The 25,716-nt window shown below is 37.4% G+C and overlaps 2 protein-coding genes across 6 annotated transcripts in view; one reads left to right on the top strand and one right to left on the bottom strand.

The window, feature by feature from the left end:
• Window positions 1–18,816, bottom strand: part of porb (P450 (cytochrome) oxidoreductase b) — a 44,604-nt gene extending 25,788 nt beyond the window's left edge. For 2 of the 5 annotated variants that reach the window (XM_087282467.1, XM_087282469.1), the window contains exons 1-3: window positions 18,737–18,816; window positions 17,161–17,237; window positions 7,107–7,284 (exon numbers count right to left, since the gene is read on the bottom strand). In XM_087282467.1, the coding sequence (XP_087138593.1) occupies window positions 7,107–7,267 (161 nt within the window). In that variant the 5' untranslated portion in view covers window positions 7,268–7,284; window positions 17,161–17,237; window positions 18,737–18,816. Of the gene's footprint in view, window positions 1–7,106; window positions 7,285–12,286; window positions 12,370–17,160; window positions 17,238–18,736 lie in introns of those variants that run through there. The other 3 variants (XM_087282468.1, XM_087282470.1, NM_001320439.1) reach the window with 2 other exon arrangements.
• Window positions 18,803–25,300, top strand: sbds (SBDS ribosome maturation factor). Its single transcript, NM_201121.2, has 5 exons — window positions 18,803–19,033; window positions 20,325–20,454; window positions 21,724–21,924; window positions 22,502–22,666; window positions 24,609–25,300. The coding sequence occupies exons 1-5, from the start codon at window positions 18,906–18,908 to the stop codon at window positions 24,735–24,737; spliced, it is 753 nt and encodes a 250-aa protein (NP_957415.2). The 5' UTR covers window positions 18,803–18,905; the 3' UTR covers window positions 24,738–25,300.
• Window positions 25,301–25,716: the final 416 nt, after the last annotated feature.

Raw genomic sequence — 25,716 nt, forward strand, 5'->3', positions numbered from 1 at the left:
GCGTTTTGGTGACTGTCGCTTTAAATTCAAATGAGATGGTGCTCTTTTCAGAAGAGGGCGGAGCTACAGATGTTTTTACCAAATGTTGTTTTACAAATAACATTAAATAATTTTAACCATTAGAGCCTGGATATAGTCACACACTGCTGACACACAACTGTGTTTAAACCCCTTTATAAAAGTGATTTTATCATGATAGGTGCCCTTTAAATCTGTTGGGTGAGTTTTTGTACTTTTTGGGATGAGAGTATAGTAATGAAATTCAACATTATGGACTATTTTTGGATAGAAAAAGTCAACAGAGTCGGCATATTGCCACTTTAGCTCTCTAAAGACTATTTAATCCGCTTGTTAAGTCATGACATATCGGTGACGTATGAAATACTGTTTCCGGGTCCAGGCCTCCAATCATTTATATTGGGAAAATATTTGTTCATGGACACGTTTTAATCCTTTCACACATTAAAGTTAATTTTATATAAAATTATAGTGTACACAACAGTCTTAGGGCTTGCTGCATCACAAATACCAAACTTTTAACAATTAATAAAAAATTAATCACTTTCTGGCCATTGGATATTAGGCATGGATATATACATTGCGATCCTGATTTTCGAAAGTGTTACAGCGCTTTGTAAACCTTTTTAATTACCAATTGATGAGTCTCCCCATACAGTTTGATATAGCACTTGAACCCGAAAGCCGTGTCGCGTGATGTCACACTTAACGACAACGCATCAACCTATCAGGTCTACTTTGCCAGTTCACATGGTCGCCTACTGAAGCTAAGCAGGGCTGCGCCCGGTCAGTACTTGGATGGGAGACCACATGGGAAAACTAAGTTGTTGCTGGAAGTGGCGTTAGCGAGGCGGTCTGTGTGGGTCCTAACGCCCCAGTATAGTGAAGGGGACTCTATACTGCTCAGTGCATGCCATCTTTCTGATAAGACGTTAAACCGAGGTCCTCTCTGGGGTCGTTAAAAATCCCAGGATGTCCTTCGAAAAAGAGTAGGGGTTTCACCACGACATCCTGGCCTCCTAACAATCCCCATATCATAACTAGCTTCATCACTCGGTCTCCTCTCCACCAATCAGCTAGTGTGTGGAGTGCGGTCTAGCAATATGGCTGCTGTCGTATCATCTAGGTAGATGCTGCACATTGAGAATGGATGAGGAGATTCCACTCAAAATTGTGTTAAGTGTCAAAAAAGAGCTAAGGAATTACTTTTAGATAGCATTAAAGGGCCATGAAACCCCCTCGTTTCAGCAGGGTGTTTTCACACCTCTACTTTGGAAAAAGTCAGAAAAGTGGGCGTGTCCAGCTCTGTTTAGGAGGGAGTGTCGGAGGTGAACTAAAGTGGGAGGGTGTGGGAGTGTCTATTTGGGCAAGCGCGAGTTTCAGAGTCAAAATACACACACACACACACACAGGAGAAAGTGATGGTGTTTAACCTACATGGACATCTGTAGTTGAAATATTTTGCCAAATTATTAAATGGTGGACTTTAACTGCAGTTTGGCTCTTTCTTTCAGAGAATTCATTCATGTCCCTCACGACAAACGAGATATTTGATTTGAGGAACTGCTCTAAGCGTGTGTTTTGCATGCAATGTTTGATACTGCACGGCGAATGAGAGAAAAAACAAACTCAACATTTCCCGGAAACTTAGATGCACACGGCAGGTAGCGTCAGAAAGCCGCGTGTGTTATTCCGGTCACTAAATGCGGTGAAAATCCTCCACGAGGTTAAAGTTTGGTTGTGGTGCTAACATGTTTACACTCGGTACAATAGTTAGTTCGATACGAACAAACTGAATAAACAAAGAGCACTGGTCGCTCACTTACCAAATCTGTAGAGACAGGACAATCACCAGCAACTAGAGCCGCGTCTTTATTAAGAGGAGACTACAAGCGAATCCGGATCTCAGCGTTTGCAGATGAGAACAGCTCTCAGGTAAACAATAATCCTCCTTAGACACGTAAGTTATTGTTGTCGAGCGTCGCGTACACTGTTAATCCACACGTGACTCCAGCTGAGCTCTCACAGAGAGAAAATGAAAACAAAACTGAACTGCAGCAAACTATAAAAGCAACACTTCACGCTTGTTTTGCCAACACAACGTGGCGTCTCTGTCGTCTAAACACTGTGACAGTAATGAATATTAATGAAGTTGCACAATAGAGCGCGCTGATTGGTTTGAACCAAGCCTTACTCCTGCATTAATGCAGCACACTGTAGGACGTAATAAGACTCACTCTGGCACAGACGTCCAGTCTGCACGCTGGAATACACGCTATTATGTCATGACCGTTACGCAGCTTCAAAAATTCGTTTCAAACCGGAAGTACAAATTTGCTTGAAATAACGCAAAAACAACCAATTTACAATTTTTAGTGAAATATAGGTGTCCTAATAGTGTTTTTAGCAGTGTGGGACACATATACCACTGTCAACAGCTCAAACACATGTGTTTTGGTGTTTCGTGACCCTTTAAATGTGCAAAAGCCACCACATTGCGTTCATTGCGTTTCGTCTTCTGAGGCGCAACTCATTTATTAGAGCAGAAAAACACCACAGTGGCAAATCCCAACACACTAAACTACATTTCTCTGACTGATATCTGCTCCAGTTTATCAGGATGCGGGTATTGTCTTCTCTTTAGTTTCTCATTCGACGGAATTGTAATGTTTTATAATGTCTACACAGTTTAAGCATGAATCTAATATGGAAACATAGGCAGTGACTGAAGTAAACACTCACCTATCTACCGTGACCAGCCGATCCTCCGGTAAGGAGAACACACAACCCATTGCGACGTCCAAGAAAAGTGACAACACAAAAACTTGATGAACCATTAACTACAGAACGCAATGGAGAGACAAAACCGGAAACAACACGTCGCACATGCTGACTGCAGAGAGACAGGGGTTGAAACTGATCCAACACTGTTCATAAGTAGTCCAAAAAAATCGTAATGAGAACCCGGAGGAGATCTCTGATGTGATCTGCATGTGTTGATTGCAGAATAAAGCAGCGTTCCTTCATACTACATTAAAATAAAGGTAAACAGTGACCGACAGCATGTCAATAGAGTTCAGCGTTGTGTCCTGCAGTTGTAAATCCTGATGGTCTCAACAACGTGGATGTTCTGGACACAACAATAGCAGCAGGTCTATTTGATGAAATCCCATGTGTGAAAACCGAAGCACGCAGACCTCTCCAGAATGAAAAGAAAACTTGAGAAAGGCTAGCTTCTTAAAGCTTCTCCAAGAGGAAAAACAGACAAGAGCAGAAGCAGTAGCAATGCTGGAGCTGGAGTGACGATTTTGGAAATGACAGCGCTGCTGAATTTGAACCAAAAAAAGTCAGTGACTCGCTGGCCCCTCCCACTGGAGAGAAGGGTCGCCATGGCAACCACATCTATCATAAAAGGATCCTCCTGTGACGGGCCGGGCACTAAGAGCTGCGAGACAAATTGGAAATGGTTTCCACATAAATGGGGAGAGTGAAGGGGGAAAGGAAAAGAAAAACAGAGCGAACATAATGGAGGGCTTGTGTTGTGCCTCAACTTTCCACCTTTGGCTAGGCTAAGAGAAAGACTTGGCTGGCTTTGCCAAATACAAAATCCATTGACTAATGGCTATGAAACAAATACACACACTATTATGTGCATAATATTCAATAACAAGAGAGAGTGAGAGATTTTTGATTTTCACAAAACTTTATTTAGCCTTTTTAAAAGTAAATTAGTAAAAAAAATCAGTATATAGACATAAAAAGAAAATAATTACATGATTTAAAAAAAGTTGAAGCTTTCCCCCATAACAGTACAATTCTTTCTATCCAAACTCTACAGATCTATTACAACTATTTTAACGATCTTCATTCGTTTATTCATTCATTTACTTATTTATTCATTCATTCATTCGTTCATTCATTCGTTCGTTTATTAATTTATTCATTCAATCATTTATTTATTCATTCTTCATTTACTTATTTATTAATTCATTTATTTATTTACTCATTTGTTTTATTCATTCATTCATTTACCTATTTACTTATTAATTCATTGATTTATTTATTCATTCATTCATTCAATCATTGATTTACCTGTTTATTTATTTCTTTATTCATGCATTAATTCATTCATTCATTTATTCATTCAATCATTGATTTATTTAATCATTCATTAATTTATTCATTCAATCATTCATTTACTTATTCATTCATTCATTCATTCATTCATTGACTAATTTATTTATTCATTAATTTATACATTCATCTATTTACTTATTTATTAATCAGTATGTTTACTTATTCATTTGTTTATTCATTTATTTATCTATTCATTCATTCAATCATTTATTTATTCATTCTTCATTTACTTATTTATTAATTCATTTATTTATTCATTCATTTGTTTGTTTGTTCATCCATTCATTCATTTACTTGTTTACTTATTCTTTCATTCAATCATTGATTTACTTGTTTATTTATTTATTTATTCATTCATTCATTCAATCATTAATTGACCAATTTATTCATTCATTAATTTTTTCATTCATTCATTTACTTATTTATTTATTAATTTGTTTACTTATTCATTTATTTGTTTATTCATTAATTTATCCATTCATTCAATCATTTATTTATTCATTCGTTCGTCCATTTATTCGTTTATTTATTAATTCATTGATTCGTTTATTAATTAATTAATGCATTTATTAATTAATCAATAATTAATTAATTCATTCATTCGATTATTTATTTATTTATATATTATTCATTCATTTATTTATTCATTTGTTCATTGATTGATTCATTCATTCATTTATTCATTCATTCATTAGTTTATTTATTTATTAATTTGTTCATTCATTCATTCATTCATTCATTCATTCATTTACATTTTAATGCCATATCAGCAACATTGGTTACATTCATGTCAGCACTTCTGTAATAAATAACACATATTAATTATATAAATAGTAAATAATAAATATTAAACATATAAGTAGTAAAATATAATAGTAAATATTCAATAAACACACTCAAAAAATGGTATTTTGCTAGTAGTTCAAACTACTTATTCAAAATGAGCTGAAACAAAACAATTCTTAAGTTTTATTTTGGGATGTTCAATCCACTTAAACATGTAAAAACCATTAAGCTAACTTAATTTATGTTGGGACAACATGAAGGAATTGTGAGGAACCCAGTAGTGTTATTTACAACCCTAACTGTTTAATAAAATACAAATAACAGCACAACTAATACAATGACCTTTTCACAGTATTTCCTGCAATATTTTTTCTTCTTTTCATTTAAATGATGTGGAAATATACATTAGGCCATCATTCACGGAGCAATTCTAGGATTTTTTCTACATTTAATTAATTATATTCCTGCGTGTTTCTGCCAGATGACGCATGATAGAAATATAAATAAATCACAAAATGTCTCCTTCAACCATGAGGAAGTCCTACAGTTTGTTATCTCAATAAAAAAAAGCTCAGGAGTGTCTACAAAGTCTGGCATTGGCTTTGACCTTTGCCAATGACACTTTTCAAGGCTAGACAAGCAATAAACAGTCCCTGCAACTCCAAAGTCAGCAGAACAACAGCATTAAAAACACATGCACGCACGCACACACGTACGCACGCACGCACGCACACACGCACGCACCCACGCACACACGCACTATTTGTAGCATTTTAGACTATCCCATCATATACCCAGCGCAGTAAGGCGCAAGACGTGTGGTGAGAATTAATGCTATTTTCAGACCAGCGCAAGTGTAATTTTCAGGTTTTGCGCCACGTTATTTAAATAGCAAATCCATTTGCACCCACTTTGTGGACTCATGGGTGTTCTATAAAGGAGGCTTTTTCAGTTTATAGATGACAATCTGCATCAGTATAAACCTGACGAAAATCTCAGGACTGATTATTCAACCTTAGCCAACCATAGACATAAATGAACGAACGAAAGCACGCACGCACGCACACATGAATGAACGATCGCACAAGCGAATGAACGCACAAACGAATGCACGAACAAATGCACGAAAGAATGCACGAACAAACGAATGCATATACGAACGCACAAACAAACGAATGCATGCACGAACGAACAAATGCACAAACGAACGCACAAATGCTCGAACAAACAAACGAACACACGAACGAATGCACGAACAAACGCATTAACGAATGAATGAACACACAACATGAACAAACGAAAGAACGAACAAACGCACGAACAAGTAAAACAATAAATAAAATAAATCTGACAAAAATCTCAGGGCTGATTATTCTACCTTAGCCAACCATAGATATAAATGAATAAACGAACGCATGCACGCACAAACAAACGAATGCATGCACGAACGAACAAATGCACAAACGAACGCACAAATGCTCGAACAAACAAACGAACACACGAACGAATGCACGAACAAACGCATTAACGAATGAATGAACACACAACATGAACAAACGAAAGAACGAACAAACGCACGAACAAGTAAAACAATAAATAAAATAAATCTGACAAAAATCTCAGGGCTGATTATTCTACCTTAGCCAACCATAGATATAAATGAATAAACGAACGCATGCACGCACAAACGAACGAATGCACAAATGAATGAACGCACAAACGAATGCACGAACGAATGCACGCACGAACAAACAAATGCACTAACAAGTAAATAAATAAAAAAATAAACCTGACAAGAATCTCAGGACTGATTATTTGACTTAAGCTGACCATAAGCATAAAAGTATGAATAAACAAATGAACGTGAACATGCATGTGCACACGCACAAACAAACAAAAAATTAAAAGTAAAGTACAGACACGGCACTAAAAATGTACTAAAGTGAAAGCACAAGCACATTATTAAAACTACTTGGTAAATTACAATTCCTGAGGGAAAACCTACTCAGTTCCAGTAATCTGAGTATTTGTAATTAGTATTTGGATCTTACAGTGTGACACAGAGATCATATTAGTGCAGACTGACATGCTGCAGTCATTCAGGTTTATTAAAAACTGCACAGCGTGAGCCGGGCTTCAGTCAGATGCAGACGCCAGGTACTTACGCGGTCTCCAGCTTCTTAAACTCTGGAATGGGTTCAGCTTTTTTGCGGAAGATCAGCCAATAGATCAGCAGGCCAGCAATGAGAGAGAAGAGGAAAAGGTCCAAGTTACTGAAGAAGGGCTCGTCCTCCTCCATCATCTCTGTGGGCTGTGTGTCTGCCATTGTTATGAGGAGCACAGCTGCACAAAAAGAACAAATAAAATAGGATGAAGACCTCGGTTAAGGAAGAATCCCTGTTTATGGAGCCTTTTAAATCCTTGAAAGTTTTTAATATTTAAAAATTATGAGTATTTATATGTGTATGTATTATCTCATCTTTACATTAAACTACAATAAACGAATCACCGCTTGTGTGAGGTGTTTGTAATGAAGAGTCTATGGGGGCAGGACAGTAAATCTGACATTATTCTCTCTTCTGCCGGCCATTATCAGTCTCACACTATTGTTTTCCTCTTTCTGAAAGTCTTGATAACACCATCCTGGAGTTTTTCTGTTATTATTTCAGCTAATAAATCCTCCCATTCAGTGTGCTCTGAGTGTACCAATTCTGATGACTTCTGCTGTGGAGAAACATGCAAATGTGGTGCATTCTACCTTAAGTGGCTTTTTTGGAGCAACAAAACAACAAAAGAAGATATTTTGAAGAATGTTACAAACCTGTAAACACTGACTTGCGTAGTAGGAAAACAGGCATGGTAAGGCATTTCAGATTTTAAACTGGATTAAATTGTTAAAAATGGTTTCGACATTTGTTTGGTTCTTAAATGTGTGCATCTTATTTGGAAGCTGCTTCTGTCTGAAATGAATTGATGAATGAATTGAATGAATTCTACTGAAATGCAGTGTGTTTTCCACCAAGGCAACCAGCGGTGCTGAAATATAATTGGTTACACTGGCAGAGGGCTGGTTTTAAAGGGTAAAACAGAGACAGAAATTCCAAAACAAAATAAAAATATCACTGTTTATTCTACCTCAAGTGGCTTCTTTCCTCTGTTGAACACAAAAGAAGATATTTTGAAGAATGTTAGAAGTTTTTAAACCTTGACTTGCGTAGCAGGACAAAAATACTACAGAAGTCAATGGGTACAGGCTTTCAGCATTTTTCAAAACATCTTCTTTTGGGTTCAACATAGGAGCGAAACTCAAACAGGTTTAGAACAAGTGAAGGGAGAGTAAATGATGACAATTGAGCAATTCCAGCATTACGGATGTGACATTTGCAGTAAAAACTCAACGTATAAATTGACAGAGAGAGTCTATGTACAACATTATATTAAATTATCTGTTTATATTTCCCAAATCTACTAACCACAGAGTTGTGGGATCAGAAAAATATCAATCGTTAAATATGTTTTAGATTTTAAATGAGGAAAATAAACGTTTTATGAATGTGACCAACAAAGTCTAAGTTTACAAAATATACAACATACTTTGTAGAAATTCTGAGAGTTAAACTGCACAACCCAAAGGATTATTATTGATTATTCTACCTTAGCCAACCATAGACATGAACAAACGAACGATTGTATGCACGAACAAACGAACACACAAATGAACACACGAACGAATGCACAAACGAACCGACGAACAAATGCATGAACAAACGAACGCACAAACAAATGGACGAACGAATGCACAAACAAACGAACGCACGAATGAACGCATGATCGAACGCACAACATGAACAAACGCACAAACAAACAAATGCACAAACAAGTACAAAATATATAAATTAAATAAAACTGTCAAAAATCTCAGGACTGACTATTTTACCTTAGCCAACCACAGACATAAATGAACGAACGAACGCATACAAACACGAATGCACAAACAAATGCCCGAAAGAATGCACAAACAAACGAATGCACAAACAAATTAATGCACGAATGAACAAATGCACAAACGAATGCACGAATGAACGCACAAACGAACACCAAACGAACGAATGCACGAAAGAACGCACGAGCGAACAAATGCGCAAACGAATGCACAAATGCACGAACGAACGCACAAACAATAGTTCTTTGCCAAACCCAAAGGAATTTTTACAGTCCTGTCAAATTCAAGCCTCAGGGCTGCAACAACGAATCGATTAAATCGATTAAAATCGATTACTAAACTGCGACACGGAGACGTTTGATTATTAAAAAAAACTTTAGTTGAACGCGGAGTGGAGTGAACACACTGCCTCTCTCGCCTCATAGACAAGACGGAGCAAAAACACGAGCAGAGGTAATGTTAGAGGAAAGAGACATGGCGAAGGCAAAGAAGTGCCACCCTAGTCATCCAAGATGTGTGAGCATTTCACACTAAATAAACAAAAAAAGAGTGCCAACGGCCAAATATGCAAAAGTGATGAAAGAATCTACCTATTTAAAGTGAGGAACGTAATGTCCCTGCTGCTGGTGTTTACTTGTTATCCAGCTTAACAAGCATGACATGAACATTTCAAACTGACATTTGGCGCTTTGGTTGAAGCTGAACCAGAGAAATACGTGTCATATTATCACATTTATGCAGTGTTTTAAACCGCCCAATGCTTATTTTATGTCTTAGACATGCAAATACACACAGGTACTAGTAAAACAATACATTTAGAGTTTGTAAAACACACAAGAAAGTCTATAGAAGTCTAACATTCAAATGTAATTTGTTGATGTGTATTATTCATGTCAGATACATGTAGTGAAAGTAACAATAAAGTTCAATCTATTTACCTCCCAGCTGGCCAGACACTTGCTTGCATGCATGCGTTTTGAGAGTAACTGGTGAACTTATAAGCCGAGTCCTGCATGTTCTGCTTTTATGAATGAGGCAGCGGCCGCAAGTAAACATGGTGATGCCCATCTCTCGTTATGGATCAAGATTATTAATACGTCTTTTGAACAATATAAACCTTCACTCATAAAGTTTGTATTAAAACGGAAAAGCATAATAATAGTGTGTCACGTGACTAACCACGGAAACATTAAGAGTGAGCGAAACAGCGATGAAGACATTGTATGTGGAGCCTCACGAATCACGCAACAGTCAGTCAGCGAGTCACCTTAAAGGGTTAAACAAGTAACGCACACTGTCATACAGCACTACTGCGGTTACAGAAAAGTTATGATTATATGCGGTTATAATTCACTTCCCTTTTAACAAGTCTTGGTGCGATTATAACCCACTATTGAACAACAACAACAACGACTGAATGTTTTGAATGAGAAGCTGTAATGTAGCCGTGGCGGGATGAATTTAGGTGTGGCGCCCCGCCATGGAAGAATGAATGTAGCGGCAACCTTGACCTTTTTATTTTATGCTTTAATAAAACACTGGACAAGAAGCCATTCTAGGATTTCATCCTTGGGGAGCTCAGCCCTTGCTATTGTTGCGAATTAAACATTATGTATTTATTATTATATTATAATTATGATTGTGTGGATGTTTAAATAGATCCAGATCTTTTGACAATACTGCCGATATACACTGAATGCATTGATGTGACTGATAACACCTTTAATAACCTATGAAAGACATAATACATGTCACATAATATCCCTTCTGTGGCTGACACAGCCTGAAAACATTCATTCATTCATTTACTTTTCAGCTAAGTCCCTTTATTCATCAAGGGTCGCCACAGCGGAATGAACCGCCAACTTATCCAGCATGTGTTTTACACAGCGGATGCCCTTCCAGCTCCAACGCAGTACTGGGAAACACCCATTCACATTCACACTACGGCCAATTTAATTGCCTCAATTCCCCTATAGCGCATGTGTTTGGACTGTGGGGGGAACCGGAGCACCTGAAGGAAATCCACACCAACACGGGGAGAACATGCAAACTCCACACGGAAATGCCAACTGACCCAGCCGGGACTCAAACCAGCAAACTTCATGCTATAAGGCGACAGTGCTAACCACTGAGCCACCATGTCTCCACCCTAAAGATTATAAACTCCAAAGTTCATATCACTACCATAACATCCACCAACGCCCTAAATTAATAAAAGTTACCATGCAAATCTTATAGACATACAATAGTCTACAATACATTTCACAGTTCTCCAATGGACCAAAAAGTATAAATGGAGATTGGTTTAACATTCAGATTTCTATACAATATGTTTACCACGCTAATTTGAACATTTATTCTGAAGTTGCATGCAAGCATGACTTAATAACAACATTTGCACTATTTAATCGACTGTGAACAATAATGGACCCTAATAGTCATTAGGTAATAATGATTTCACTATTTAAAATGAGCAAAGAATGCTTTTCTGAAATTATATTATTAAGAAGAAAGCCAGAATGTGCAAATATAAAAACCCCAATTTAATGGAGTAGCTCTTTTTGAGGAGATTTATATATAAATAGTGACAGTCAGGTGACTTAAATAGGATAAAATGACTTGCCATATATTATGCTCATCATAAAAATGACAAACCAAGTCACGTGTCTGACAAATGTGCTTTCTCAGCAGTGTCAGAGACATGAACCGGCTTTAAATCCCAATATCGCAATACACACACACACACACACACACACACACACACACACACACACACTTTCAGGCGTCAGTCACACAGATTAATCAATAGTGATGGAAATACAATTCCCATGCAAACCATCTATAGCAAAGTTCACCAAACATCTGTGCTATGTATACTTAACTGTAAAACACATAAGAACTACCAAAACAAGTTCAATTCTTTAACATTGAAGTTATATAACAGTTAGTCATATATTTTGGAAACCTAATTGCAAACTGTACCACTAATACCCCATTTTTAAAGTAAAAAAGCAAGTTCAACAACGAAGTATGTGAATTAAATATTCACATATCCAAACATGAAGCTCAAACAATTAGTAAACGTTTAAAAAACTCTTAATTAATGACTTAACCACAGAGCTAGAGGCTATATTTTGTTTACTTTTTTACACATGAAACGTATATAACCGAGTTAAACTGTAAACCCTCAAAATAAAACAGTTATATTTTATCTGTCGTTTTCGGTGTTTATATATCTGTTTCTATATAAAAAATTAAGAACAAAGAACGAAATCCGCCGAATATCTTTCGGTATCTGCAGACATTATCGCTTAATATCTAATTGGTATGTCTCATATAGTGACACCAGCTGTAAGGTGTAGTAGTTTTTAATAAAATAAGTTTGGGAATAGTTGTTACCTGCTCACTTCTGGACCGACAAGCGAATCGATTCACGCGATGCGGAAACCTGATGTCACCCCTCCGTCATACACGCTCGACCATACCATTCCGCTGATAGGGGGAGACCTTGAAAACATCTGCGAGTTTATGTTCATTTAGATGCGAAATACTGGCATATAAGTCTACGGATGTTAAATATCAGTCAAAGCATATGACTGCGTGTCTCCATTTTGCGTTGTGATACTATAACGCAGTTTAGGTTTTATGTTCGAATTTCATCCAACCTGATATTGCAGTGGGCGCCTCTACAAGATAGTTTTGTAATGTTGCATATGCAACGTGAAACAATCAATTTCAAAGTGCAGCGTGTTAAGGGTGAGGGTTATGCAATCATTAGTATGGTACATCATGTCTTCACGTCCCTGAATCCGCAGAAAAACTTTCCTTCATCGTGAGGTCACAAAAATACTCGCCTAAAACAAGGTAAAACAGAAAGTTGCTAGTGTTACTACTAGTGTAAGGACCCGAACTGCCTGTCAACAGTGTATTTAATCTAAAATACATGTCTCATATTAACCATTCTGTTGTTTTTCACAACGTTATTTACGTAGTTATAATAATCAATCATTTATCGTTAATTTATTCCTTTTCATTCTGCTTTTTTTAGGGGTCGCCACAGCGGAATGAACCACCAATTATTCCACTACATGTTCTACGCAGTGGATGCTCTTTCAGCCGCAACTCCGTACTGAGAAATGTATTTGTAATAATAATAATAATTTCCTTTCCTTCGGCTTGGTCCTTTTATTCATCAGGGGTTGTCACAGAGGAATGAACCCCCAACTATTCTGGCATATGTTTTACGCAGCGGACGCTGTTCCAGCCACAACCCATTAGCCTACTGAGAAATGTATTTATAATAATAATAATAATAATAATAATAATAATAATCATTATTATTATTATTATGTAAATGTGAAGTCTGGACATATTTATTGATCACTATCTGGTTCTGATATATAACTAAATAATAGCTGATCAAACTGGACAAACAGTGATTACAGATTAAGTGCATGAACTATAGTAACCGAGGAAGGAAAACTGCATGAAATCTGCGTTCCTTTACAGAAAAAATTGTCCCATCACATGTTAAAATCTATATTTTTTAATAGTAAACAAACCTGCTGTTTCCAGAATTATTAACAACACATTAGAGTTTAATAACTCTAATAAGTTTAATAACTCCACTTTTATAAGGGGTTTAAATCGATGACTAAAAGATATAGACTATGTGAGTTGCTACAGCGCCTGGGAAACATTGAACGCTTTGAAGCCATAAGCCTCGTGACGGGCACAAACTGTCGCAAAACACTGCTGAAATTGGAGCCTGGGCATGCGCAGAAGGGACTAAGAGGTGGAGCCAGAGGCGGAGCCACGGAATCAAGCTTCCAACCAAACACTTCAAATCAACCACGCCCTACCGAACTTCTCATTTGACCTCCGGTATCTGCAACAAAGGCTCGCTAATATAAATATAAGCACTTACATTTAAAAACTCGTAACAATACACGATTTAAAAACTGTAATGTTAGCTGTTTTTAATAAAAGCAATACATGTTGGACTGCAGAAATAAATAATCTTTCATACACTCTAGCCTGAGTTAGACTAAGCTATGATGAGCACAATTAAATATTCCTCTTATAACAGGGTTGTTGGCATTTGTTATCTTCAAAGGGGCAGAACTAACACTTGTAAAATATGAACAATAACATGTAAACAACACGTACAATTTAGCAAGGTTTTATTGTTAATTAGCAATCAACAGAACCCAAAATACGCACACCTATCTATTTGCCATGCGGGAAAAATCCTGCGTTTAGATGATAAACACAGCAAGATTTCCGAATATCAACAAGATATTTACACAGGGGATTGTGTGTAGAATTTTGAGGAAATAAACAAATTTAATCCATTTCGGAATAAGGCTGTAACATAAAAACATGTGGAAAAAGTGAAGCGCTATTAATCAGGGGCAGACTCCATTTCAGTTCATTTTATGCATTTGGCTGCGTCAGATTTTAGAGCAATTTGCTTTCTCTAAGCCTTTCGGCACCGCCTTTCCTTTTTTACATCTTTGTCAATTAGCTTGTGTTTCACTTACTGTTTGTTTGACATTCTTGCCAGATTTTGATTTCGTCCGCGTAACCTCTAATTGGGTCGGCCCACCTTGAAACCAGCCCGCTGTTGCCGATTGGTCCAATGCTTAACATTTATCAATATTACAACTATTATCATCACCCTTGGCTACCGCAGCCGGGGAGTTCTGAGATCCACCGAGCTCAAGCTCCTCTCTCGCTCTGCCAACGGGAGGAAGCCCCGGGCTCGAGGATCCCTTGAGCTCAGGGCTCTCTCCCGGGACAGCATGCCAAACATGCTTTTGAAAGATCATCAGCTAAGTGTGAACTGTACTTAAATAACTACTATTGATTATTAGTCTAGTTGTTTTTTGGCTGAAGTAGCCAGTACACAAACGCAAAAAAAAGCAACATATAAATGATGAAAGATTTTTGTGTGATGATTAAAGGTCTGTGTTTTATATGAGATATTACATGGTTGACTGCATGCACACTTAATATCACACCAATGAATATTACACAGGACCCGGAGATCCGCCCTAACAGCATATTACGTACATCAGGTGATGTCTTCTAGGCCATATGAGGTGGTTCAAATCAGTACCCGTGCCATGGTTGTTTTTGCCAAAGGTGAACTAAGGATAAACAGTATTTTAACACCTTGTTCTTTACACTGAGATATCTTAATCAGGCAAGCTGGTTGGGCAGAATTCCTAAAGCGTGTGACGGCAGATTGAATCCACTGTGCTTTTTAAAAAACTCTCTGTCTAAACCTGTCTGCCAAGACCTCAGCTTGATGTCGATTGTCCGACTGAATTGTAAAAAATAAAATATGAAACTATTTGCGAAACAACGAATGCAGACTGTTGTAAAGTAATAAGTTAGCTTAATTATGATACACAGTGGCTTGGTGGCTAGCACTGTTGCCTCACAGCAAGAAGGTCACTGGAGTTTGCATGTTCTCCACGTGTTGTTGTGGATTTCCTCCAGGTGCTCTGGTGTCCCCCACAGTGCCGCAGTTTATAAGTTTGTGTGTGAATGCGAGAGTGTGTATGGGTGTTTCCCAGTGGGTTGTGGCTGGAATGGCATCTGTTGGGTAAAACATATGTTGGAATAGTTGGCGGTTCACTCCGCTGGGGTGATCCCTGATGAATAAGGGGCTAAGCCAAAGGAAAATGAATGAGTGAATGAATAAACAAGGTTTAGAACAACAAAGGCTAGTCCTTGAGTATCCCTAAGAATGTTCCAGAAAGTAGATTGTGTGTGCACAAACACAGACTTTTATACAGTCATTGGCACAAACAGTTCAAAACACAATTCATAAATATGCAAATGCAATATGCAATGCAAATTTAATACATAAATTTAAAAAATCATAAATATAAAAATCCAATTCGTAAATTTAAAACCGGTTCATAAATATGCAGATTTCAGTCATAAGTTCAAAACATGATTTATAAATATGCAAATGCAATTCGTAAATTCAAAACACAATTCCTAAATCAGCAAATTCAATTCATAAATAAAAAAACACAAAAATTTAAAACACAAATCATAAATATGCTTATCTAACTGGTAATTCAAAACCCAATTCATAAATATGCAAATTCAAGTTGTGAATTCAAAACCCAATTCATAAATATGCAAATCAAATTAGTAAAATCAAAGCACAATTCATAAATATGCAAATCCAATTCATAAATTCAAAACAATTCATAAATAAGCAAATCTAATTAATACATTCAAAACTATTTATAAATATGCAAATCTAATTCGAAACTTCAAAACACAATTCATAAATATGCAAATCCAATTAGAAAATTTAAAACACAATTCATAAATATGCAAATCCAATTTGAAAATTCAAAACACAATTCAAAAATATGCAAATCCAATTAGAAAATTCAAAACACAATTCATAAATATGCAAATCCAATTTGTAAATAAAAAAAAATCATGAATATGCAAATCCAATTCGAAAATTCAAAACACAATTCAAAAATATGCAAATCCAATTAGAAAATTCAAAACACAAATCATATGCAAATCCAATTTGTAAATAAAAAAATCATGAATATGCAAATCCAATTCGAAAATTCAAAACACAAATCATAAATGTGCAAATTCAATTAAGAAATTCAAAACACAATCCCTAAACATGCAAATCCAATTCGTAAAATCAAAGCACAATTCATAAATATGCTAATCTAATACATAAATTCAAAACAATTCATAAATATAATCCAATTCATCTGGTGCAATATTTATAATTTTTGCTTGTGAATTCACGAATTGGATTTTGTATAGTTTCTGTGCATGTCTGAGTTATATTTCTGCAAATGTATTATTATTGAGACTGATCTGACCCCAGATCAGTCTGTTTTTGGGCTTTGCTGTTGATGATAGTGAAAAAAAAAAGATTGAAAGGTTCAAATCCAAAGACTGGAGCAGTCTAAAATAATTAATGGCTTTACTTTTAATGGTGCAGTTTCTTCTCAGTTTCACTCATATCTTTGTACCTTTTCCTTTCCCACCCTCATACAAGAGGAAACATGAGAACTAGTTTTACTGGAAACATAAGCCTCAATGGCATCTATTCATACTTTAGAGGTACAAAAAGAACCACCTCCACATTAAAGCAAAACCACCAACTTTATTACCATTACATTTATTCATTAAGCAGATTTTTTTTTGTGCAAAGTGACAACCCTCCTGTTGTCTTAGAATCCACTACTCGTCTGGGGTTAAAAACTTACCGTCTCCAAAGCCCGAGACACTAGTGTAGGTCCATGGTTTGATCAAGTTCGAAGAGAAATGTGAGACATGAGATGCACTGGAAGGAATAGGAAGAAAGAAATAGTCAAATTAAGGCTCAGGTTCAGACATGACACTGGAAAATGTAATTTTTGAGGACACAATAAAAACATGCCACGATTGTAAAAAAAGATCAAAACAGAAAGACGTACGTTTATAACGAAATACAAGAGATGAAAATATGGTTGATTTATTGAGAGAGGAATTGAAAGATTTATTGCTTCAGTTTCTGAGAGAAACTAATTTATTGGAAGGAAATAGGATTTTGTGTACAGTTTGATATTCGTTTCCACACCAAAGGGTTATTGCTCAAAGGGATACAGCTGGGGCTGTAAGTTAATGAGAAGGATTTATTAAATTACCCATTAATTGTATTTTTTCAACATCTACCCTAAACCCAACCATCACAGTAGTTATTCATTCATTCATTTTCATTCACAATCTGGGGTCACCACAGTGGAATCACCACACTCGGAGGAAACCCACGCGAACACTAGGAGAACATGCAAACTCCACAAAGAAATGCCAACTGACACGGCTGAGGCTCGAACCAGCAACCTTCTTGCTTTGAGGCGAGAGTGCTACCCACTGTGCCACTGCTTCGCCAACAGTAATTACACTGAGTATTACTCATTCATTCATTTTCTTTTTGGCTTAGTCCGTTTATGAATCTGATTAATCAAATTAACTGCGTCCCAATTCGCATACCATCCGTCCTAAATAGTATTCAAACATGGAATAAGTGTGTCCCAAACCATCCCTGCTGAAAAATCCAGCTTAAACAAGCCTAGGCTGGTTTTAGCTGGTTGACCAGCCTGGTTTTAGAGGGGTTTTGGCGATTTCCAGGCTGGTTTCCAGCCTGGTTTTAGCTGGTCTGGCTGGAAAATGACCAGCTAAATCCAGCTAAAACCAGCTTGACCAGCCTGACTAGCTAAGACCAGGCTGGAAATGGCTGGAAACCAGCCTGAAAGTGGCCTCTAAAACCAGCATGGTCGACCAGCTAAAACCAGTCAACCAACTTAGGCTGGTTTAATCTGGATTTTTCAGCAGGGATAGCATGTTAAAAAGAAAACACCAAAGTTCCTGGATGATGTACTATTTGCATTAGACATTTTAAGCGTAGAAGCGTCTATACATGCTAAGCGCTAATATTGCACACTCAAACTCAACACTTGTAAACAAACTACAAACATGGCGGACGCAAGAGCCCAACCAAATAGAGAGGCTTTTTTGGTAAAGTTATTTGAATGACTATTAAATTAATATCTAGCCAACTGGAACATTTTTAAGTATTTTTTTCAGTTCTTATCTAATCTGCAACAACAATGTGAACTTCTATAAAGACGTTTTTCGTTATTAACTTCTGAATGCATATTATCTGGCATGTGGATGATGTGTCGAGTTGATTGACAAGGGACGTAACTAATCAACATGAAGGTCCATTAATGGGGGAGTAGTATAGTCCAATACTTACTCATCTGTTACACACTCAAAAGTATGTACATAAAAAGTACTTACTTTTAACAGGTAGCATAAGCAAGGGAATTGAGACACAGCCACACTGCAAATGTTTCCAACCCTGTAGATGTCGCTGCACCGATGCGTCACAGATACTGACGCAGTTTTAAACGAGGAAGAAGCAGGAAGACAGCAGTGTGGAGACCCGCGTTCATAAAGAGAGTTAAACATGTCAATATTCACGCCAACTAACCAGATCAGGTTAACAAATGTTGCCGTCGTGAGGATGAAGAAAGGGGGGAAAAGATTTGAAATCGCCTGCTATAAGAACAAAGTGATGAGCTGGAGATCTGGAGCGTAAGTGTCATCAAATGCTCCTGTCATAACGTTGTTATGTTATGTTATGTTGGTATGTTATGCTAAATGTTAGGTTTAAGGTAAAGTTGGTTATATCCGCACATTCCGACTTTCTCTTTAATAATATCATTTCAGAAAAGTATTCTTTGCCAATTCTAAATAGGGAAATCGTATTAGCAGCCAATGACTATCAAATACAACATTGTTTAATTGAGGTAAAGTTGATTTTATATCCACACATTCGTTTAGTTACAACTTGTGAAATGCTCCCTATATGGTTTACCATGGTACTTTGGATATTTGGTCTGAAATCACATGTAAGTATGACTTCAAAACAACGTTAGCAGTATTTAACTGACTGTAGGCAATGCTGTAATTTGATAGTCATTGTCTGCTAATATGACTTCACTGTTTAGAATACAAATAATACTCATCTGAAATTATATTATTAAGGAGAAAGTCAGAATATAAAACCAACTTTACCTCAATCATTGTCTACAGTCAGTGAAACAGTGCTAATGTTGTTTGAAGAGCTAATATTGTTTAATGTCATACTTACATGTGATTTCATACCCTGAAATCAAAGTATAGCATGATAAACAATATAGGGAGCATGTCAGAAGTTGTCACTAAAATAATTTGTGAATGTAAAACCTCAACTGTTATGTTGTGTCATGAGGTAAAGTTGGTTTTATATTCACACTATATTCACAATTTCTCCTTAATTATATAATTTCAGATAAGTATTATTTACAAATTCTAAATTGTGAAATCATACTAGAAGTCAAAGACTATCAAAGTGCAGCATTGTTTACAGTCAATAAAATAATGCTAATGTTGTTTTTAAGTCATATTTGCATGTGATTTCAGGCGTACTATTCAAAGTACCATGTTAAACAATATAGGGAGCATGTCACAAATTGTCCATAAACCAGGGATACCCAAACCTTTTTTTACTGTATGACGGGCTAAAAACCAAACTTGATTGAAGCTAGTGAGCTTAAGGTAAATGACGTTGTCATGGGTAATTTTCTAATTTATTTATTATTATTTATAAATAACAAACACATTCCTTTATCTAAACTAATACAGTTTTATAATATATATATATATATATATATATATATATATATATATATATATATATATATATATATATATATATATATATATATATAACTAAATAATAAAACAAAAACAATCTCATGAATGTAATGTAATGAAGCACTAGTGACATGATTGGTTTAGGTTTGATGTTAACTGTATTGTTTTTTTGTTTTTTTTGTATTAGGGAGAAAGATCTTGATGAAGTCCTGCAAACCAACACAGTCTTTGTGAATGTGTCCAAGGGTCAAGTGGCGAAGAAAGAAGACCTATCCAATGCTTTTGGAACAGATGACCTGACTGAAATATGCAAACAGGTGATCTGAATGGTCAAAGCTATGGGATTCATAAGAACAATACTGTAATTACTATTTTACAATAAAAACATTTTTTACCATTTGAACTATTAATCACAACCCAGCAGACAATGCCCATTTTAACAATGCTAAAGAAAAGCAATGATGTATATTAGTAATTTATTAATAGCAAGTTATAACTAGTTTATTTCACGGCTGTCTGCAATGCTGGATTTTGATTGCAAAATTCCAAGGTATGTTATTCCCAGACAACAACCGCTGAATAACACATGCTTCTCTGGGAGCTGAGAATCACAGTGACTTAATATGTTTATATCCATATACTTACATTCACATGTAAATGCTTGTCTGTCATGCTGCATTTTTTGTCTTGTGACTAAATAATATACCTGGGTTAGTGTATACTCTATTCAGCAGGTTTAGTGTCTGTGAGCTTTGCATTTTTAACTGTTTGCCGTCATCTAGTGTCTGAATGCACAGGTTGTTGTATACATTTCTAACGTCCTAGTGTTTAATTAAAGAATTAATAAACTATTACGGCTCCTAGCTATGTTTTGTGTCAAAGTTTTATGTTTTAATGCAAGCAGCCATGTAATAAGTAGGATGAAGTACATCCAGGATAGTTGTTTTTGCAGAATAAAGCCCTTCAGTCTTCACATCGGGCTGCTGATAAACCTGTCAGGCTTAATTCTGCGATAACAACCTTCTGCAAGTACTTGATCACTAACATTGCAATCTATTTAGTAGGCAAATATTGTTTACAAATCTTTAACAGTTTTATTAATGGGTGGTTTTTGACTGTTATGCTCCGTCTTCTGACTGAATAGTATAAGTAGGTTAGTATATGCTCCGTTAAGAAGGTTTTGTCTCTGTCAGCTTTGTGTTTTTGACTGTTTGGGGCCATCTAGTGTCTGAATAATCTGCAGGTTAGTGTATACTCCATCAGCTGTTTCTGTAATTTCTGTCAGCTTTGTGTTTGATTATAGAATTAATAAACTATTACGGCTCATAGCTATGTTTTGTGTCTAATTTTTATGTTTTGGTGCAAGTAGCCGTGTAATAAGTAAGATCAAGTACATCCAGGATAGTTGTTTTCACAGAAACAGTCTTTATAACGGGCTGCTGATAAACCTGGCAGACTTTATTCTGCGATAACAACCTTCTGCATATACTTGTTTCCCTAACATAGCAATCTATTTAGCAGGAAAATGTTGTTTACAAATCTTTAACGGTTTCATAAATCGATGTTATTTTTGTCTGTGCTTCCAGATTTTGTCCAAAGGAGAACTGCAGGTATCAGACAAGGAACGACAGAGTCAACTGGAGCAGATGTTTCGTGATATTGCAACTATTGTGGCTGAAAAATGTGTGAATCCTGAGACCAAGCGGCCTTACACAGTGAACCTTATAGAGAGAGCCATGAAGGACATCCACTTCTCTGTTAAAGCAAACAAAAGCACTAAACAGCAGGTCAGTAGATATTGATCATTGGAGGATCTGTAGCTATGCTTCCATTCAAAGATGTGAATTAGATTCATGCACAAAACTGGAATATTGCATAAAACTTTAGTGAATAAACCAGCGTTTAAATAGAACAAAATCATCACTTGCTGATAAACTGGAGCAGATATCAGTCAGAGAAATGTAGTTTAGTGTGTTGGGATTTGCTACGGTGGTGTTTTTTTCTGCTCTAATAAATGAGTTGCGCCTCAGAAGCCAAAACGCAATTAATGTTGTGGCTTTTGGAGGCGTGACACGCTCTTTGGGAGCACAGACAGATGCTCAAGACGGTTCTGGTGAGAATAATAATACTACTGAAGCACTGTGATGACGGACTGACAGCTGAGGGCTTTTAGACAGACCGGAGCAACATTTCAGATGTTTTACACTGTGCTGGAAACGCTGCAAAGTCCATCAATACATCCCATCACACACATTTCATCATCACATGATTTTGTTGATCTACATACCACATCATGATTACTGAAGAACTGACTCTAAATAGAGGTGTTGATGATAATAATTAAACCAGCGTCTCCCCCTGCAGGCTCTTGAGGTCATCAAGCAGCTGAAGGAATCCATTCAGATCCAGAGAGCTCACATGCGCCTGCGCTTCGTCCTGCCAGCCAAGGATGGGAAGAGGCTGAAGGAGAAGCTCAAACCATTAATAAAGGCAGTGGAAAATGAGGACTTTGACGACCAGCTGGAAATGGTGAGTCGGCAGTTTTTTTTAGCCTAGAGCGCCGTCTGCTGTTAAACTCTAGCCTAGAGCGCCGCCTGCTGTTAAACACTAGCCTAGAGCGCAGTCTCCTGTTAAACACTAGCCTAGAGCGCCGCCTGCTGTTAAACACTAGCCTAGAGCGCAGTCTCCTGTTAAACACTAGCCTAGAGCGCCGTCTGCTGTTAAACACTAGCCTAGAGCGCTGCCTGCTGTTAAACACTAGCCTAGAGCACCGCCTGCTGTTAAACACTAGCCTAGAGCGCAGTCTCCTGTTAAACACTAGCCTAGAGCGCAGTCTCCTGTTAAACACTAGCCTAGAGCGCCACCTGCTGTTAAACACTAGCCTAGAGCGCAGTCTCCTGTTAAACACTAGCCTAGAGCGCCACCTGCTGTTAAACACTAGCCTAGAGCGCCGTCTGCTGTTAAACACTAGCCTAGAGCGCCACCTGCTGTTAAACACTAGCCTAGAGCGCTGCCTGCTGTTAAACACTAGCCTAGAGCACCGCCTGCTGTTAAACACTAGCCTAGAGCGCCGCCTGCTGTTAAACACTAGCCTAGAGCGCCGCCTGCTGTTAAACACTAGCCTAGAGCGCCGCCTGCTGTTAAACACTAGCCTAGAGCGCAGTCTCCTGTTAAACACTAGCCTAGAGCGCCGTCTGCTGTTAAACACTAGCCTAGAGCGCCGTCTGCTGTTAAACACTAGCCTAGAGCGCAGTCTCCTGTTAAACACTAGCCTAGAGCGCAGTCTCCTGTTAAACACTAGCCTAGAGCGCCACCTGCTGTTAAACACTAGCCTAGAGCGCCGTCTGCTGTTAAACACTAGCCTAGAGCGCTGCCTGCTGTTAAACACTAGCATAGAGCACCGCCTGCTGTTAAACACTAGCCTAGAGCGCCGTCTGCTGTTAAACAGTAGCCTAGAGCGCCGTCTGCTGTTAAACACTAGCCTAGAGCGCCATCTGCTGTTAAACATTAGCCTAGAATGCCGTCTGCTGTTAAACACTAGCCTAGAGCGCCGTCTGCTGTTAAAAACTAGCCTAGAGCGCCGCCTGCTGTTAAACACTTGCCTAGAGCGCCATCTGCTGGTAAACATTAGCCTAGAACGCCGTCTGCTGTTAAACACTAGCCTAGAGCGCCATCTGCTGTTAAACATTAGCCTAGAATGCCGTCTGCTGTTAAACATTAGCCTAGAGCGCCGTCTGCTGTTAAAAACTAGCCTAGAGCGCCGCCTGCTGTTAAACACTTGCCTAGAGCGCCATCTGCTGGTAAACATTAGCCTAGAACGCCGTCTGCTGTTAAACATTAGCCTAGAGAGCCGTCTGCTGTTAAAAACTAGCCTAGAGCGGCGCCTGCTGTTAAACACTTGCCTAGAGCGCCGTCTGCTGTTAAACACTTGCCTAGAGCGCCGTCCACTGTTAAACACTTGCCTAGAGCACCGTCTGCTGTTAAACGCTAGCCTAGAGCACTGTCTGCTGTTAAACACTAGCCTAGAGCGCCGTCTGCTGTTAAACACTAGCCTAAAGCGCCGTCTGCTTTTAAACTTTTTTGTTTTTTCTTTCCGTGTGTGACTGAACGTGCATTCGACAGCCCCCAGAAGTCAGCGATTTTAAGTCAATAATGTACATTTGTGTAAAGATTTTTGTTGATCTGTTTTTCAAGACATGCGTTAAAGGGATAGTTCACGCAGGAATTAAATTGTCACCTTTTACCTCCCTGTAATTTTAAAACAATGCTGGAAACCTGTACCCTTTGACTTCCACAGTACTGTATTTGTTTTGCCTACTATGGCACTGAATGGTTACAGGTTTCAGTGTGAGTAAATAGATGATCTATTAATTTAAAAGGGAAATAACCATCAGACAAGAAGTAGATAGACAGGTTTTGACATTTTATCCGTATTCTCCATGTGTTACAGGAGTTGTTTTTGCTCTTTCAGGTGTGTTTGATAGATCCAGGCTGTTTTCGGGATATTGATGAGCTCATCCGCTGTGAGACCAAAGGAAAGGGAACTCTTGAGGTGCTCAGTCTCAAAGATGTGGAGGAAGGGGATGAGAAACTCGAATAAACACTTCATTTATTTTCACCTGCTTTCTTTAACACATTAAACTACTGCTGATTTATTTTATATGGGCTGCTCGACTGTTGGAGTTTGAATGTGGCCAAACTATTAGCAGCTACTGCATCAGTATTTCAATACATTGTTAATAATAGACTCTAAAATAGTAATAAAATCCACATTTTATTTTCTGTGAAAATGGAATACATATTTATTTTGATTAATAACAGAAGTCAAAATATGATATTCTGCAAGAGTGCATCTTTATTATTAATATTATTATTTTGCTTTCTTTTAAATCTGAGGTGCCGAATTCCCATTTTCAGCAGGGTTTGTTAATCTACGAAGAAAGTAGAAAATAATTTAAAAGTTTTAATTGTCTAATCTGATGCCAGAGAAACTTTATCTTGTCACAGTTAAGACTCCCTTTACATTCACTATTTGTAGTATTTAAATAAATAAGCATCAACCTCTATATAAACCTCTATAAACTGTGATTCTGCTTAGACTGAAGGTGAAATTCGTTGTTCTTTGGTTTAACACTAAAATAAATAACATTGTTCTGCGTTCTACAAAGTTGTTTTTCTGAATGAATTTTTTTTACAATGTGCAGTCAGTGTGCTCTATGTAAAGTTATTGAGTGTGAACTAATAGCACTTGACCGGCCACTTTATTAGGTACACCTTACTAGTACCATGTTTGACCCCCTTTTGCCTTCAGAACTTCTTTAATCCTTTGGCAGAGATTCAACAAGGCACTGGAAATATTCCTCAGAGATTTTGCTCCATATTAACATGATAGCATCACACAGTTGCTGCAGATTTGTCGGCTGCACATCCATGATACCGATCTTCCATCCCTCCACATCCTAAAGGTGCTCTATTGGATTGAGCTCTGGTGACTGAAAAGGCCATTTGAGTACAGTGAACTCATTGTCATGTTCAAGAAACCAGTCTGACATGATTGAGCTTTATGACATGCTGCGTTA

The sequence above is a fragment of the Danio rerio genome, chromosome 15 (genome assembly GCF_052040795.2).
Source record: "Danio rerio strain M-AB ecotype USA chromosome 15, GRCz13ab, whole genome shotgun sequence".
In the NCBI taxonomy this organism is placed as follows: Eukaryota; Metazoa; Chordata; class Actinopteri; order Cypriniformes; family Danionidae; genus Danio; species Danio rerio.

What these genes read in the sequence shown, in the direction of transcription:
- sbds (NM_201121.2), top strand. Translation starts at nt 18,906, where the DNA reads ATGTCAATATTCACGCCAACTAACCAGATCAGGTTAACAAATGTTGCC. An exon ending in ACAAAAGCACTAAACAGCAG is followed by an intron (nt 21,925 to 22,501) that starts GTCAGTAGATAT and finishes CTCCCCCTGCAG; the next exon opens with GCTCTTGAGGTCATCAAGCA. An exon ending in TTGACGACCAGCTGGAAATG is followed by an intron (nt 22,667 to 24,608) that starts GTGAGTCGGCAG and finishes TTGCTCTTTCAG; the next exon opens with GTGTGTTTGATAGATCCAGG.